Source organism: Salvelinus sp. IW2-2015, unplaced genomic scaffold, assembly GCF_002910315.2.
Source record: "Salvelinus sp. IW2-2015 unplaced genomic scaffold, ASM291031v2 Un_scaffold356, whole genome shotgun sequence".
In the NCBI taxonomy this organism is placed as follows: Eukaryota; Metazoa; Chordata; class Actinopteri; order Salmoniformes; family Salmonidae; genus Salvelinus; species Salvelinus sp. IW2-2015.
This window is the reverse complement of record NW_019942547.1, coordinates 186,590-204,107: the sequence shown is the minus strand read 5'-3', so window position 1 is coordinate 204,107 and position 17,518 is coordinate 186,590. Positions and strand designations below refer to the sequence as shown.

The 17,518-nt window shown below is 44.2% G+C and overlaps 2 protein-coding genes across 2 annotated transcripts in view; one reads left to right on the top strand and one right to left on the bottom strand.

The window, feature by feature from the left end:
• Positions 1 to 1,257: 1,257 nt before the first annotated feature.
• On the bottom strand, positions 1,258 to 10,983 carry LOC139023903 (uncharacterized). The gene is made up of 6 exons (XM_070438087.1): positions 10,977 to 10,983; positions 9,367 to 9,777; positions 3,789 to 3,833; positions 2,725 to 2,927; positions 2,327 to 2,408; positions 1,258 to 1,810 (listed from the first exon to the last, which is right to left on the bottom strand). The coding sequence occupies exons 1-6, from the start codon at positions 10,981 to 10,983 to the stop codon at positions 1,500 to 1,502; spliced, it is 1,059 nt and encodes a 352-aa protein (XP_070294188.1). The 3' UTR covers positions 1,258 to 1,499.
• Positions 10,984 to 13,287: 2,304 nt separating this feature from the next.
• The window catches only part of LOC112068277 (pre-mRNA-processing factor 19), a 17,528-nt gene continuing 13,297 nt past the window's right edge, over positions 13,288 to 17,518 (top strand). The window contains exons 1-4 of the mRNA XM_024135374.2: positions 13,288 to 13,544; positions 15,193 to 15,342; positions 15,567 to 15,643; positions 15,757 to 15,898. Coding sequence (XP_023991142.1) covers positions 13,526 to 13,544; positions 15,193 to 15,342; positions 15,567 to 15,643; positions 15,757 to 15,898 — 388 coding nt within the window. The 5' untranslated portion in view covers positions 13,288 to 13,525. The remainder of the gene's footprint in view (positions 13,545 to 15,192; positions 15,343 to 15,566; positions 15,644 to 15,756; positions 15,899 to 17,518) is intronic.

The window sequence follows — 17,518 nt, the reverse complement described above, 5'->3', positions numbered from 1 at the left end:
TCACTCTATGCATGTTGTATTCTATCCCCCCTCACATCCCTCTCACCCCACCCCCCTCTTTCCCATTACCACCATAGCTTACCGAGCAGCCCTGTAGTCCTACAAATAACCAACTAATTAGTGACAGACAGAGACATATGAGCTGCGAGCCAAACAATGTGTATCCCAAAAGGCACCCTATTCCACTATGGGTCCYGGTCAAAAGTAGTGCACTATATCAGGAATAGTGTGCCATTTGGAACGAAGGGCCAGTATACCAGACCGTTGGGAAGGGAACCTGATGCTGTGTCTATTTCCATTACAGACTCAAACTTCAACATGACCTAACAGAGGTAATTTAATTCTAAGAATTCTATACAGCCAACACCACGTGTCTCCATACAGCCAACACCACTTGTCTCTATACAGCCAACATCACTTGTCTCCATACAGCACCAGTTTGTATCTCTCTGACTTGTTACTACTTACAATGTGTTACTACTAAGCATACTTGGATATTTGTGGACTAGTTTTGACCAAAGCCCAGTGTACTAAATAGGGTGCCATGGGGTGCTTATTACATATGCTGCAGCTGATGTTAATTATCTATCCTGTTGCCTTGTCCCTTTACCCCTACCTATATGTACAGTGCATTAGGAAAATATTCAGACCCCTTTACTTTTTTCACATTTTGTTACGTTACAGCCTTCCTAGAGCTGGCCGACTCTTGGTGGGTCCAAACTTCTTCCATTTAAGAATGATGGAGGCCACTGTGTTCTTGGGGACCTTCAATGCTGAATACATTTTTTTGTACCCTTCCCCAGATCTGTGTCTCGACACAATCCTGTCTCGGAGCTCTATGAACAATTCCTTCGACCTCATGCCTTGGTTTTTGCTCTGACATGCACTGTCAACTGTGGGACCTTATATAGACAGGTGTGTGCCTTTCCAAATCATGTCCAACCAATTGAATTTACCACAAGTGGACTCTAATCAAGTTGTAGAAACTCAAGGATGGTTAATGGAAATAGGATGCACCTACGCTCAATATTTCTTAAAGTTTCGAAAAACCTATCTTCGCTTTGACATTATGGGGCTTTGTGTGTAAATGAATGACGATTATTTATTAATTTTTTATACATTTTAGAATAAGGTGTTAACGTAACAACGTGTTACGTTACAGCCTTATTACCTCATACCCCTGCACATCGACTGGGTACTGGTACCCTGTGTATATAGCTAAGTTATCGTTACTCATTGTGGATTTATTCCTTGTTATTATTATACATTTATTATACTTTTTCCTTTTGTATTGTTGGGAAGGGCCCGTAACTAAGCATTTCACCAGTCCCACACCTGTTGTTTACGAAGCATGTGACAAATAACTGTAGATTTTCTTTCAGGATTTGGAACGCCGACAGCATCTGCGCAGACCAAGGTTTGGAGTGAAGTGGTACCCCTCCCAACACACTCATGATAACTCAGTAGAAGTGAGTAACGCTGCAGAGCTAACTAACAATCTATGGCAACACGGCAAAACCACAACCTGTGAGTTCCATCCTGACGATGGAGACCACCCGGTCACTCGTGTCCTTCAGCGTGTAGTGGCCCACGTCCGAGGTGTTGACCTTCTGGATGCTGATCTTGGTGGAAAGGGACTTGACCCGGTTCCAGTAGTCCGGGAGGTCCTGGGCCACCACTGCCCCATCATGCACCAGGGTGACGTTGACGTTGGCGCCTGAGAAGGAGAGCGTGGCGTCGGCCTGGTCGATGCCCTCCAATGAGATGTGGAGTTCCTCGCCCGCCACGCACTTTGTGTACTCACGCCTGGCTGAGAAAAGGAAGAAAATGTTGCATTAGAGGAAAAGGGTGAGAGAAAGAGGGGAGGAGGGTGCACATGAAGGGGTGAGAGAGAGGGGGGTGGGTGAGAGACAGTAGGTGGAAAGAGAGAGGAGGAAGGAGCGAGCAAGAGTGAGAGAAAAAAAGAGACAAAGGCCAAGACAAAAAAAGTTCTGTACACTATCCGACAATAACAAAGGGCAATAATTAAAGGGATAGCCGTAGTCCCAGGGTCAGATGAACTCGTGGATACCATTTTTATGCCTCTGCGTCCAGTATGAAGGAAGTTAGAGGTAGTTTTGCGAGCCAATGCTAACAAGCTCTAGAGCATGCTAGCTGTTCCTATAGACTTCCAGTCATTGCGCTGAAGCTTGTTAGCAACTTCCTTCAAACTTAAGCAGAGACATAAAAATGGTATCCACGAGTTCATCGGACTCTGTGGAAGTAGATGAAGGGCTTCGTGCCAAAATCCCAAAATATCCCTTTAAATAACATGCAAAGCACTCACTGGTCACGGCCACTTTGAGCGAGGAGATCTCCTTGTTCCAGTAGTCTCTCTGGACATAGGTCCCCTGGTCATTGTAAGTCACCTTCAGGGGGCAAAGGTCAAACACTTAACAGGGACGATCAAATCAAACTTTATTTAAAAGTGCATTTAAAATCTCTTCACAAAAATGTTTTAATAATATATTCATTGAAGAGATAGAGGATGGTAGGTGCATTAGTGGGACGGGACGGGTGTTAAGTAATATTAATAGTACCGGTCAAAACCAAGTGGTGTTTTTTGTTATAAGTAGGAAACCATCCCCTCAAACCAATGACCTCTGGTGGTATGATCTGATTTGATATACTTTATTGTCCCCGAGGGGAAATTTGACTTGGACAATTAAAGAGACAGTCACTCACTTGGTCCAGATACCAGCTCCTGTCGGTTCCTGTCCCAGACACTTTTCCCCTGGTGGACCGGGATCCACGGTCCCAGTACTGGTATGTCTTCAGGGGCTCTGCAGCAGGGGTGAACTCCAGCTTCTCAGCACTCTTCGGGAGGTAGATCTTCAGCTGACGCCCGTGGGACAGACGCTTGTGCAGGTCGGGCACCACGTAGCCATCTGAAGAAAAAGAGCGAGAGAGAGAAAGAGATGGGGTTGGAGAGAGAGGGAAGGGAGGGAGGGAGAGAGAAAGAGAAGAAGAATAGGGATGAGAGTGAAAGTGGGGAGGGGGGAGAGAGAGAGAGAGAGAGAGAGAGAGAGAGAGAGAGAGAGAGAGTGTGAGTGAGTGTGGTAGTGAGGATTAACACATTTTATTCAACATTATCTGAAGCCGTGGTAAACACAGATAATGTAGCTTGAAACGCTTTTAAAACAACTTTTATCTACAAATTCTTGACATTTGCTGACAATGTCCCAAATTCCATCTTATCTTCACTATAAAGTGCACTATGGGGCCGTGGTCAGAAGTAGTGCCCTATATAGGGAATAGGGTGCCATTAGTGATGGGCCCTAGTTTTCTGCTGTTGACTAATGCAGTTGGTGGTGTAGGAAGGTGTGGTGCAGGAGCTGTAACAGGTACAATGACGTCGGCGTAGTACTAGCGGTAGTGGGCCCTACCTACACGGCAGTGTACTTTTGAACATTCCTGTCCATTCATCTTGAAATGTCAACCGAATCCTCCTCCAGGATAATTTGTCCATCAACTGTGTTCTCACACGTTTTTTTTGGGGGGTGGGGGGGGGGGGTGGGATTTGTTCATGACCTTTCAGTGGGATGTAAAGAGCTAATGAACGGAAGAGCCGTGGGGTGCTGGTGACACTCCCCGCTCGCAACGCACATCGAACTCCCGGCTGGAGACCGGGTTAAAATCACCGTCGTTCTTTCAGCTTTCTCCCTTTCCACCCCTGTATCCCTTTGTCATTTCTAAACGTCTTTTCTTTTAAAAAAAAAACAAGGATAACACAGGAAGCTCCAACTCACCCACACTGAGGACAGTGCCAGCAGGATCCAAAGACTCCACATCATCTGTATTGACATAGACAGCAATGCATATCACAAAAATATGATAAATGATATTATGAACAGGTTGGGGGGGGGGGGGGGAAGACAGACAAACAAATAAACAACAACAAAAGTAACTAAATGATGAATAATAAAGAACAACCCAATTTACCAGTGACGCTGATCATTTATATCAGTACAACTACACCAAAAATGTCTTCTGTGCAATCTAAAGTCACAAAACCGGTGCAGTGATTGTTACAGTCAGTCAAGCAGGGGTAGGGCATGTTAGGACAGTGTTTCCAACGTTTGGTCTTGGCTCAACCCTTTTGGTACTGGATCGAGGAGACTAAAGACTGAGGCCACATCCCAAATGGCATTGATTCCCTAAATAGTGCACTACTTTTGACCATGGCTCTGGTCAAAAGTCGTGCATTTGATGGAGAACAGGGTGCCATTTTGGCCGCAGCCTGTCCAGACTAAATGCGGTCTCTAGTAGGTCAGGAGAAGATGTGAAAGGCAGTGAAAAGCAACAGGGATGGGCAACTAGAGGTCCGCAGACCCCCTTTTGAAGGCCCTTGGATCAACCCCCCCCCAAAAAAATATAGAATTGTAATCAGTAAACATCATGGAACACAAAGAGTGACTGCCTTTAAAAAGCAGCGAATCCATTTGAAAACGGCCTATGTTTTGTAGTGCCGTGATGGGAAACGAGATCAGCGGCCCCTCTTTTGAAGGCCCTCAGATACATTTCCCGAAAAAAAGTTGTGGGCAACTGCGGCCCCTCATGATGAGTTCAGATTTTTTGTCGGATTTAGAGATGAGAGCAAATAATGCAAATCAACTGAGCTCAAATAGTGATAAATAATGTAGGCTATTTGCAGCTTTACCTTTACAAAATGTTAAAGTAAAATCGTAAAACTGAAATGATCACACACACACACCTCTCTTATTTATTATACTATAAAAAGCTAAACTGATCCTAGATCCACAGCATTCCTACTCTGAGACACTTAGGGGTCCATGGAGTTACCAAGGTAACGTGGGCTCCCGAATCACAACCGGCCGTGATTGGGAGTCCCATAGGGCGGCGCACAATTGGCCCAGCGTCGTCCGGGTTTTCCCGGTGTAGGCCGTCATTGTAAATAAGAACTTGTTCTGATTTGCCTAGTKAAATAAAGGTTACATTTAAATAAAGGTTACACAACATGGCCGGTCACACCGCTACCCCCCGTCCTGTCTCAGAACAAACTTTATTGTACAACCCTTCCTGTTGTTGTAATGCTTACGGTCCTCTCCCACACACAGCACAGCCACCGTGGAAAAATACGCGGGCTACCCTCATCCTCTGGAATTTGCACGCTTCAGAAGTGTGTGAGTCACAGTGTGGAATTCGATGCTTCACATTTCGTGATCCTCTGGCAATATGGCTCTGTGATAGGTATAGAACTATTATAGCCTTTGTGTAGCCTAACCATCAAACAATCTCTGAAACTTTATTTTAATCATTGTCACACTAAACCGATCATAGTCACTTGAAATGATTACAGAGATGTTATAAAGAAACTGATCATATCTATGATTAGGCTACATCGACCATTCCACAACAGGCCTGTAGCCCATAGCATGCAATTTATAATATGTTTTTTTATTTTTATAAATGATTTATTATGACGTATAGCCTATTCTCGGGCGTCCCCCCGGCATGATATATAAAATCTAGGAAACAAGCATAACCGTTTAATAAGGATCGGACCCTTTTTACCCCCATTTTCGCCTAAAATGACATACCCAAATCTAACTGCCTGTAGCTCAGGACCTGAAGCAAGGATATGCATATTCTTGATACCATTTGAAAGGAAACACTTTGAAGTTTGTGGAAATGGGAAATTAATGTAGGAGAATATAACACATTAGATCTGGTAAAAGATAATACAAAGAAAAAAACATGCGTTTTTTTTCATCATCTTTGAAATGCAAGAGAAAGGCCAATATATGACTTAGGAATCTAGGAGCAATTTAGATTTTGTCCACTAGATGGGAGCAGTGTATGTGCAAAGTTTTAGACTGATCCAATGAACCATTGCATTTCTGTTCAAAATTTTGTATCAAGACTGCCCAAATGTGCCTAATTGGTTTATTAATACATTTAAGTTCATAATTGTGCACTCTCCTCAAACAGCATGGTATTCTTTCACTGTAATAGCTACTGTAAACTGGACAGTGCAGTTAGACTAACAAGAATTTCAGCTTTCTACCCATTTCAGATATGTCTATGTCCTGGGAAATGTTCTTGTTACTTAAAAGATCATGCTAATCACATTAGCACACGTTAGCTCAACCGTCCCGATCACATACAGTGGGGAGAACAAGTATTTGATAGTGCCAATTTTGCAGGTTTTCCTACTTACAAAGCATGTAAAGGTCTGTAATTTTTATCATAGGTACACTTCAACTGTGAGAGACGAAATCTAAAATCCCTGAAGTCCTTACACAGCTCTCTGGTCTTGGCCATTGTGGAGAGGTTGGAGTCTGTTTGATTGAGTGTGTGGACAGGTGTCTTTTATACCGGTAACGAGTTCAAACAGGTGCAGTTAATACAGGTAATGAGTGGAGAACAGGAGGGCTTCTTAAAGAAAAACTAACAGGTTTGTGAGAGCCGGAATTCTTACTGGTTGGTAGGTGATCAAATACTTATGTCATGCAATAAAAATGCAAATKAATTACTTAAAAATCATACAATGTGATTTTCTGGATTTTTGTTTTAGATTCCGTCTCTCACAGTTGAAGTATACCTATGATAAAAATTACAGACCTCTACATGCTTTGTAAGTAGGAAAACCTGCAAAATCAGCAGTGTATCAAATACTTGTTCTCCCCACTGTAGATGTTAAACGGCCTCAAACTGTTGAGGATCCATAGAACACTACAGTGAGTAGTGGCCGTCTCTGCAGAGAACTGGCAGTTGACATGGGGCTGTATAATCTACAGAGAGTGATTTCCTTTGGGAATGAGACAATGGAATTTAAGCAACAACAAAAACCTAACAAACAATGATGAACCAGAACCACATCAAGCAGATTTCTAGGAATGAAGGAAGTCTACTATTTGATTTTTTCATTAAAGGTCCAATGCAGACGTTTTTATATCTCAATGTCAAATCATTTCTGGGTAACAATTAAGTATCTTACTGTTATTGTTTTCAATATAAATGGTAAAAAAAAWWAAWAAWAAAAWAAAAAGCTTCTCAGCAAAGAGATATTTCTCAAGCAAGAATTTTGCTAGGACTGTCTTGGAGTGGTCGGAGTGGGGAGGGTAAAACTGAAAACTAGCTGTTATYGGCAGAGAGGTTTGGAGACAACGGGGAGGAAGGGGAATATGAGTTAATAGACCTTTCTTATTGTTTTTGGTTTTGTTTAACTGAAATGGAATGTTCATATCCTGTATATTTGACTGCGATATGTGGGTATCTCAAGTATCTATTTTAAGATGAATCCACTTACTGTAAGTCGTTAAGGATAAGAGCATCTGCTAAATGACTAAAATGTCAAATGTAAATGTTTTGCATACAGATCTCCTATTACTGTATTGAATTATTTGTGTAAACATTTTTTAAACATTAATGTCACAAATGTATCATTTGTATAGTTCTTTATAAATAAATACATGTGACTGTGTAAAACCTAGCAGTACTACTTATTTATTTGAGAGTGAGGCAGATGTATGTAGTCTATAGCATTTTGCTGAAAGAAACACGATTATTTTGTCTCTGAAATGAAACCATCAAGTGATAGATTTTAAACAAATACATGTCTGTCATTGAACAACCCCATGCCATGATTAGATAATGAAAAAAATAAATAATAATTATCCTCATAACAGTGTCTCTCTCCATTTTCCGGGAGGGGCTTCACGCAGTGACCGGAGATGGTAGCCCTAAAAGGGTAGTCTGAGCGTAGTGAAAAGAACCCGCGGGCGTGTTCAGACGGGCAGCAGACGGGCAGCAGATATTCCTCGCGTATTTATGCCGCGTTCAAATCTACTGGGAACTCGTAAGTGGGAACTAGGAAATCTACCAATTCCGACTTTAGTGGGTTCAAAACAACTGAAAACGGGGGAAAAACGGGCTCCGACTGTGATAAATCGATTTGAACGGTCAACCCGCTCGGAATTCCAACTCGGGACTCTTTCTAGAGCTTCGACTTTCCGACCTGAAGATCACTGATGTCACGAGTTCCCAGTTGCCTTAAACGCGGCATTAACACTGCGAAGCCCGTCCAGGGCACACGTGACTTCCCACATTGCTTCATTAGCAAGGGTCCCAAATGGCACCCTGTTCCTCTTAGTGCACTGCTCTGGCCAAAAGTACTGCACTATAGGGAATAGAGTGCCATTTGGGATGAAGTAGTCTAGAAGATACAGAGGAGACAATGTATCTAGATGATTCTCTCACAATAATGATAATTACTGTTTGACAATGATAACTTGTTATAGTCTTTAGAAGCCTAGAAAACGTTGTTTTCTCAGAGCCTAGGCCTAAATCATGTGCTCTAATTTAGACGTTCATTCTAGTTAAGCTTACTCTAAAATGGTATTGCCTCTAACCTAAAGTGAAAGAAATTGTATTAATCCACATTGATAGTAATAAATTAGAGCAGGGGTAGGAAGTCCGTATGACAGGTGCAGCAGGTAATCATTTATACATATTTACAACTGTAACAATGATAAATGTCCATTGGGGTGGAGGCAGGGTAAACGCCCAGGGTAAACGGGAGAGCCGGGGGTCAGTGGCAGTGGAGTAGCTGGATCAGGCTGTGATGCAGCTCGACATTATGATCTCGATGGTGGTCCTACAGAACACTGCAAGGGCCATCGAGGAAGGACAGGCCACATTTCAAATCAAACTTCATTTGTCACATGCACAGAAATACAAAAAGTGTAGACCTTACCGTGAAATGCCCTTAACCAACAGTGCAGTTCACGAAGAGTTAAGAAAATAATTTACCAAATAATAAAAAGTTAAACAATAACATAACAATCAAGTGAGATTTTAAACAAATACATGTCTGTAATTGAACAACCCCATGCCATGATTACATAGTGAAAAAAACAATAATTTATTTAAACAACATTTCTGAACATGGCTATATAGCGTTTTGGAATTAAACTCTTCAAATATACATAAAAACACAGGATTGTCACGTTTTTGACTGTACTGGGCATTTAACGCCTATAGCGATAGGGACTCTGACTCAAAACAATATGCGCACACGCACAACCCACCTTGCACGAGACAGGGAGGCTCGCACGCAAGCGTCCAGACACCATGGAACACGACCCAATAAAAATAACAAGAATCTCCAAAGTAAATTCCAAACAAACATCACTGAACAAGGCAACTGAAGTAAATCATACAAAGAGTGTCAATTGCCTATGTTACAAAGAAACGGGCTGAATAAACTAAAAGCCACAAAGGAACATTTCATTTTGAGCAGTAAACATGGATCTCGCAGACACTTCTTATTGTGCATGCAGAAGATGTAGATAGGCTACATACCTTGATATGAAAGAATCCAGGTGATTACGTTGCTGTTTTTCTTCTCATAACAGTGTCTCTCTCTATTTTCCGGGAGGAGCTTCACGCAGTGACCGGAGATGGTAGAACTAAAAGGGTAGTCTGAGCGTAGACGAAAAGAACGGGCGGGCGTGGTGAGACTGCTAATGACAGACCGGGCAGCAGAAATTCCTCGCGTATTTATGCCGCGTTCAAATCTACTAGGAACTAGGAAATCTACGACTTCCGACTTTAGTGGGTTCAAAAYAACTGTGAAAAAAAAACGAGCTCCGACTGGGAATAATCGATTTAAACGGTCAATCCGCTCGGAATTCCAACTCGGGAACTCGGGCCTCTGTCTAGAGCTTCGACTTTCCGACCTCAAGATCACTGACGTCACGAGTTCCCAGTTGTCTTAAACGCGGCATTAACACTGAAGCCCGTACACAGCACACGTGACTTCCCACATTGATTCATCAATAGATAGTCCCAAATGGCACTCGGTTCCTCTTAGTGCACTGCTCAGGCCAAGAGTACTGCACTATAGGGAATAGAGTGCCATTTGGGATGAAGTAGACAATGTATCTAGATGATTCTCTCACAATAATGATATTTACTGTTTGACAATGATAACTTGTTATAGTCTTTAGAAGCCTAGAACACTTTGTTTTCTCAGAGCCTAGGCCTAAGTCATGTGCTCTAATTTAGACGTTCATTCTAGTTAAGCTTACTCTAAAATGGTATTGCCTCTAACCTAAAGTGAAAGAAATTGTATTAATCCACATTGATAGTAATAATTGAGCAGGGGTAGGAAGTCCGCATGACAGGTGCAGCAGGTAATCATTTATACATATTTACAACTGTAACAATGATAAATGTCCATTGGGGTGGAGGCAGGGTAAATGTCCATTGGGGTCGAGGCAGGGTAAATGTCTGTTGGGGTGGAGGCAGGGTAAATGCTCATTGCGGTGGAGGCAGGGTAAATGTCCATTGAGGTGGAGGCAGGGTAAATGCCCGTTGGGGTGGAGGCACGGTAAATGTCCATTGAGGTGGAGGCAGGGTAAATGCCCGTTGGGGTGGAGGCAGGGTCAATGTCCGTTGGGGTGGAGGCTGGGTAAATGCCCATTGGGGTGGAGGCAGGGTAAATGTCCGTTGGGGTAGAGGCAGGGTAAATGTCCGTTGGGGGAGGATCGGGGGGGCCAGAGGCAGTACCAGGTTGTGGGTTGGTGCCCCCCCTTGGGTTGTGCCATGGCAGAGATCTTTGTGGGCTATACCCAGCCTTGTCTCAGGATGGTAAGTTGGTGGTTGAAGATATCCCTCTAGTGGTGTGGGGGCTGTGCTTTGGCAAAGTGGGTGGGGTTATATCCTGCCTGTTTGGCCCTGTCCGGGGGTATCATCGGATAGGGCCACAGTGTCTCCTGACCCCTCCTGTCTCAGCCTCCAGTATTTATGCTGCAGTAGTTTATGTGTAAGGGGGCTAGGGTCAGTCTGTTATATCTGGAGTATTTCTCTTGTCTTATCCGGTGTCCTGTGTGAATTTAAGTATGCTCTCTCTAATTCTCTCTTTCTCTCTCTCGGAGGACCTGAGCCCTCGGACCATGCCTCAGGACTACCTGGCATGATGACTCCTTGCTGTCCCCAGTCCACCTGGCCRTGCTGCTGCTCCAGTTTCAACTGTTCTGCCTGCGGCTATGGAACCCTGACCTGTTCCCCGAATGTGCTACCTGCTCCAGACCTGCTGTTTTCAACTATCTAGAGACAGCAGGAGCAGTAGAGATACTCTCAATGATCGGATATGAAAAGCCAACTGACATTTACTCCTGAGGTGCTGACTTGTTGCACCCTCGACAACTACTGTAATTATTATTATTTGACCATGCTGGTCATTTATGAACATTTGAACATCTTGGACATGTTCTGTTATAATCTCCACCCGCCACAGCCAGAAGAGGACTGGCCACCGCTCATAGCCTGGTTCCTCTCTAGGTTTCTTCCTAGGTTCTGGCCTTTCTAGGGAGTTTTTCCTAGCCACTGTGCTTCTACACCTGCATTGCTTGCTGTTTGGGGTTTTAGGCTGGGTTTCTGTACAGCACTTTGATATATCAGCTGATGTAAGAAGGGCTATATAAATAGATTTGATTTGATTTTGATTTTGATTTAATGCAGCTCGATGGTGCTCCTGTAGAACACTGTGAGGGCCCTCGAGGACAGGCCACATTTCAAATCAAATTGAACTTTATTTGTCACATGCGCCGAATACAACAAGTGTAGAACTTACCGTGAAAATGCCAATAACCAACAGTGCAGTTCAAGAAGAGTTAAGAAAATATTTACAAAATAATAAAAAGTAAAACAATAGTATAACAATAACGAGGCTATATACAGGGGGTACCGGTACCTAGTCAATGTGCGGGGGTACAGGTTAGTTGAGGTAATTTGTACATGTAGGTAGGGGTGAAGTAACTATGCATAGATAATAAAACAGCGACAGCAAGTGTACAAAACAAATGGGGGGGGGGGGGGGGGGGGGGTCAATGTAATAGTCTGGCGGCCATTTGATGAATTGTTCAGCAGTCTTATGGCTTAGGGGTAGAAGCTGTTAAGGAGCCTTTTGGTCCTAGACTTAGCGCTCCGGTACCGCTTGCCGTGCGGTAGCAGAGAAAACAGTCTATGACTTGGGTGAGTCTCTGATCATTTTATGGGCTTTCCTCTGACACGCCTATTATATAGGTCCTGGATTGCAGAAACTTGGCCCTAGTGATGTACTGGCCTGTACGCACTACCTCTGTACGCCTTATGGTCAGATGCCGAGCAGTTGCCATACCAGGCGGTGATGCCAACCGGTCAGGATGCTCTCGATGAGTGCAGCTGTAGAACTTTTTGAGGATCTGGGGACCCATGCCAAATCTTTTCAGTCTCCTGAGGGGGAAAAGGTTTTGTCGTGCCATCTTCCCGACTGTCTTGGTGTGTTTGGACCATGATAGTTCATTGGTGATGTGGACACCGAGGAACTTGAAACTCTCGACCCGCTCCCCTACAGCCCCGTTGATATTAATGGGGGTCTGTTCGGCCCGCCTTTTCCTGTAATCCACGATCAGCTCCTTTGTCTTGCTCACATTGAGGGAGAGGTTGTTGCCCTGGCACCACACTGCCAGTTCTCTGACCTCCTCCCTATAGGCTGCTTCTTCAGCCTTCTGAGGTTGAAGAGTCACTGTCTTGACTTCTTCACCACGGTGTCCGTGTGGTTTGACCATGTCAGCTCCTTGGAGAGCGCTGTTGTGGCTTCTTCACATCGGTGTCCGTGTGGTTTGACCATGTCAGCTCCTCAGAGTGCTGAGGAACTTGACGTTTTTGACCGTCTCCGTGGCAGCTCCGTTGATGAGGAAGGGGGCGTGCCCAGCCTGGTTTTATTTATAGTCCTAGCCCACTTGTCTAGACTATAATTCTACTCCTTCTGGGTTTATTTATGTAACCTTTATTTAACTAGGCAAGAACAAATTCTTATTTAATTTGACGGCCTACAACGGACAAATCCAGACAACGCTGGGCCAATTGTGCGCCTCCCTATGCGACTCCAAATCACGGCCGATTGTGATACAGCCTGGAATCGAACCAGGTTGTCTTTAGTGACGCCTCTAGCGCTGAGATGAAGTGCCTTAGACCGCTGCGCCACTCGGGAGCCCAATGGTGAATGGTGAAAGCAGATTCATCCACATTTCAGCACTGCCTTTGACACATTTTGATGACCATATAGTATTTAGGCTATCTCTGTTATTTATCTATAGTTTGTTGGTCCTTACCCCCATTGAAGTTTACATTTAAAAAGGTTACGGCTAGGGGTTAAGCATTAGGGTGCGGGCGTCCCAAGGATTTTGAATAACACTATAGTTTGTTGGGGACTACAGACTAGGGGGTTCGGGGGACTCGTGCTATCCCAGCATGCAATAGTCGGAGCTGTACCCAACACGCGCAGCCGTGGAACAGCGTGCGTGAATACGGAAAGGAAAATTCATCCATCAACATTTTATTTAGCCGGATTATTATTATATGAGAATCAACACAAAAACAAGCTACAGTTGGATCCGAAGAACATTCAGTTATCTGTACTGATAGGGTGATCTTGGAGGAAACGAACGACCGAGGGTTTAGCTAGCTACTGAAAATGTCCCTGGTTTGTGCAAGTAAGTTCAAATGAATGAGTTGGCTGCCCTTCCGTAACGTTAGCGGTAACTACATAGACCGCAAATATCACGTATGTTTGTGTATAAAAATGTTTATTGAACCTTCCCTTATTATTGTCACCCTATGCATGTTACACATTTCAATTCGCAAGCATCCTTTTTCAAACATTGTATACTGGATCAGCTTGACATCGGTGTTACTAAACTCAGCAGAAAAAGAAACGTCCTCTCACTGTCAACTGCGTTTATTTTCAGCAAACTTAACATGTGTAAATAGTTGTATGAACATAATATTCAACAACTGAGACAAACTGAACAAGTTCCACAGACATGTGACTAACATAAATGGAATAATGTGTCCCTGAACAAAGGAGGGGTCAAGTAAGTCAGTATCTGGTGTGGCCACCAGCTGCATTAAGTGTTGCAGTGCATCTCCTCCTCATGGACTGCAATCCCATTGACTTGCTGTGAGATGTTACCCCACTCTTCCACCAAGGCACCTGCAAGTTCCCGGACATTTCTGGGGGGAATGGCCCTAGCCCTCACCCTCCGATCCAACAGGTCCCAGACGTGCTCAATGGGATTGAGATCCGGGCTCTTCGCTGGCCATGGCAGAACACTGACATTCCTGTCTTGCAGGAAATCATGCACAGACCGAGCAGTATGGCTGGTGGCATTGTCATGCTGGAGGGTCATGTCAGGATGAGCCTGCAGGAAGGGTRCCACATGAGGGAGGAGGATGTCTTCCCTGTAGCGCACAGTGTTGAGATTGCCTGCAATGACAACAAGCTCAGTCCGATGATGCTGTGACACACCACCCCAGACCATGACGGACCCTCCACCTCCAAATCGATCCCGCTCCAGAGTACAGGCCTCGGTGTAACGCTCATTCCTTCGATGATAAACGTGAATCCGACCATCACCCCTGGTGATACAAAACCCACGACTTGTCAGTGAAGAGCACTTTTTGCCAGTCCTGTCTGGTCCAGCGACGGGGGATTTGTGCCCATAGGCAATGCCGGTGATGTCTGGTGAGGACCTGCCTTACAACAGGCCTACAAGCCCTCAGTCCAGCCTCTCTCAACCTATTGCGGACATTCTGAGCACTGATGGAGGGATTGTGCGTTCCTGGTGTAACTCGGGCAGTTGTTGTTGCCGTCCTGTACCTGTCCCGCAGGTGTGATGTTCGGATGTACCGATCCTGTGCAGGTGTTGTTACACGTGGTCTGCCACTGCAAGGACAATCAGCTGCCTGTCCTGTCTCCCTGTAGCGCTGTTTTAGGCGTCTCACACTACGGACATTGCAATTTATTGCCCTGGTCACCTCTGCAGTCCTCATGCCTCCTTGCAGCATGCCTAAGGCACGTTCACGCAGATGAGCAGGGACCCTGTACATCTTTCTTTTGGTGTTTTTCAGAGTCAGTAGAAAGGCATCTTTAGTGTCCTAAGTTTTCATAACTGTGACCTTAAATATCTTTGAAAGACAGGGTCCTGAAAAAGGGATGTTTCTTTTTTTGCTGAGTTTATCTGCAAAGTACACTTAAACGGTAATGTGTTCATCCATCTTCTGACTATAGTAATGTTTGCCGTATTTATATTGTAATTTCGGGCATGCTAATTTACCCCTCTCGCTCTACCGTCCATCCAGTCTCGAATGAGGTGCCGGAGCACCCCTGCGTGTCGCCGGTGTCCAACCAGGTGTTCGAGCGGCGGCTGATTGAGAAGTACGTCGCCGAGAATGGAACAGACCCTATGAATGGGCAGCCTCTGTCAGAGGAACAGCTGATAGACATTAAAGGTGAGGGAGACATGGAGGAGAGTGTGTTCAGATCTGATGCTGAGCTGAAGTTAACACAATAAGGGTTATCCATATCATTTAACTTCCAACTATTCCTGCATGGTGCCCAGCAATCTCTAGGCTAGAGTGCATTCTGCCACTTCAACAACGATGATAACGCCACTAGTCAGGAGTCAAAAGATATCTCAACACATGAAGCTATTTTTGTCTCCCCCCTGCGTCAGTCTCTCATCCCATCAGACCCAAAGCTCCCTCATCCACTAGTATCCCAGCCATCCTCAAAGCTCTGCAGGACGAGTGGGTGAGTCCACGTATAGTCTCCTACACTCCCCTTTGCTGTGTCTGAACCGAGACATGCACACAGACACTCCCCTTCGTACCACACAGTCTTCTAAAACTCTCTCTCTCTCTCAGGATGCGGTGATGCTCCACAGTTTCACCTTGAGGCAGCAGTTACAGACGACACGTCAGGAGTTAAGCCACGCCCTCTACCAGCACGACGCCGCCTGCAGGGTCATCGCCCGTCTCACCAAGGAGGTCACTGCCGCCAGAGAGGGTGAGAGACATATACACACGCTATACACTCAGCACGTGGTTATACATACAGTGGCAAGAAAAAGTATGTGAACCCTTTGGAATTACATTGATTTCTGAATAAATTGGTCGTAAAATTTGATCTGATCTTCATCTAAGTAGACAAACAACAACAGACAAACACAGTCTGCTTMAACTAATAACACAAACAATTATACGTTTTCATGTCTTTATTGAACACACCGTGTAGGGTGGAAAAAGTATGTGAACCTTGCATTTAATAACTGGGTGACCCTCCTTTTGGAAGCAATAACCTCAACCAAACGTTTTCTGTTGTTGTGGATCAGACCTGCACAACGGTCTGGAGGAATTTTGGACCATTCCTCTTTACAAAACTGTTTCAGTTTAGCAATATTCTTAGGATGTCTGGTGTGAACCGCTCTTTACGTCATTCCACAGCATTTTAAATTGGGTTGAGGTCAGGACTCTGACTAGGCCAATTCAGAAGGCGTATTTTCTTCTGAAGCCATTCTGTTATTGATTTACTTCTGTGTTTTGGGTCGTTGTCCTGTTGCATCACCCAACTTCTATTGAGCTTCAATTGGCGGAAAGATAGCCTAACATTCTCTTGCAAAATGTCTTGATAAACTTGGGAATTCATTTTTCCGTCGATGATAGCAAGCTGTCCAGGCCCTGAGGCAGCAAAGCAGCCCCAAACCATGATGCTCTCTCCACCATACTTTACAGTTGGGATGAGGTTTTGATGTTGGTGTGCTGTGCCTTTTTTCTCTCCACACATAGTGTTGTGTGTTACTTCCAAACAACTCGACTGTAGTTTCATCTGTCCACAGAATATTTTGCCAGAAGCGCAGTGGAACATCAAGGTGCTCTTTTGCAAACTTCAGACGTGCAGAAATGTGTTTTTTTTGGACAGTAGTGGCTTCTTCTGTGTTGTCCTCCCATGAACACCACTCTTGTTTAGTGTTTTACGTTTCGTTGACTCGTCAACAGAGATGTTGGCATGTTCCAGAGATTTCTGTAAGTCTTTAGCTGACACTAGAATTCTTCTTAACCTCATTGAACATTCTGCGCTGTGCTCTTGCAGTCATCTTTGCTGGACGGCCACTCCTAGGGAGAGTAGCAACAGTGCTGGACTCAATATTTATAGACAATTTGTCTTACCGTGGACTGATGAACTTTCCAGCTTTATGCAAGTCAACAATTCTTAATCTTAAGTCTTCTAAGATCTCTTTTGTTCGAGGCATGGTTCACATCCGACGATGCTTCTTGTGAATAGCAAACTCAATTTTTTTTTTTTATAGAGCAGGTCAGCTCTAACCAACATCTCCAATCTCGTCTCATTGATTGGACTCCAGGTTAGCTGACTCCTGACGCCAATTAGCTTTTGGAGAAGTCATTAGCATAGGGGTTCACATACTTTTTCCAACCTACACTGTGAATGTTTAAATGATGTATTCAATATAGACAAGAAGAATACAATAATTTGTGTGTTTATTAGTTTAAGCACACTGTGTTTGTCTATTGTTGTCACTAAGTTGAAGATCTGATCAAATTTTATGCAAATTTATGCAGAAATCCAGGTAATTCCAAAGAGTTCACATGCTTTTTTTTTGCCACTGTA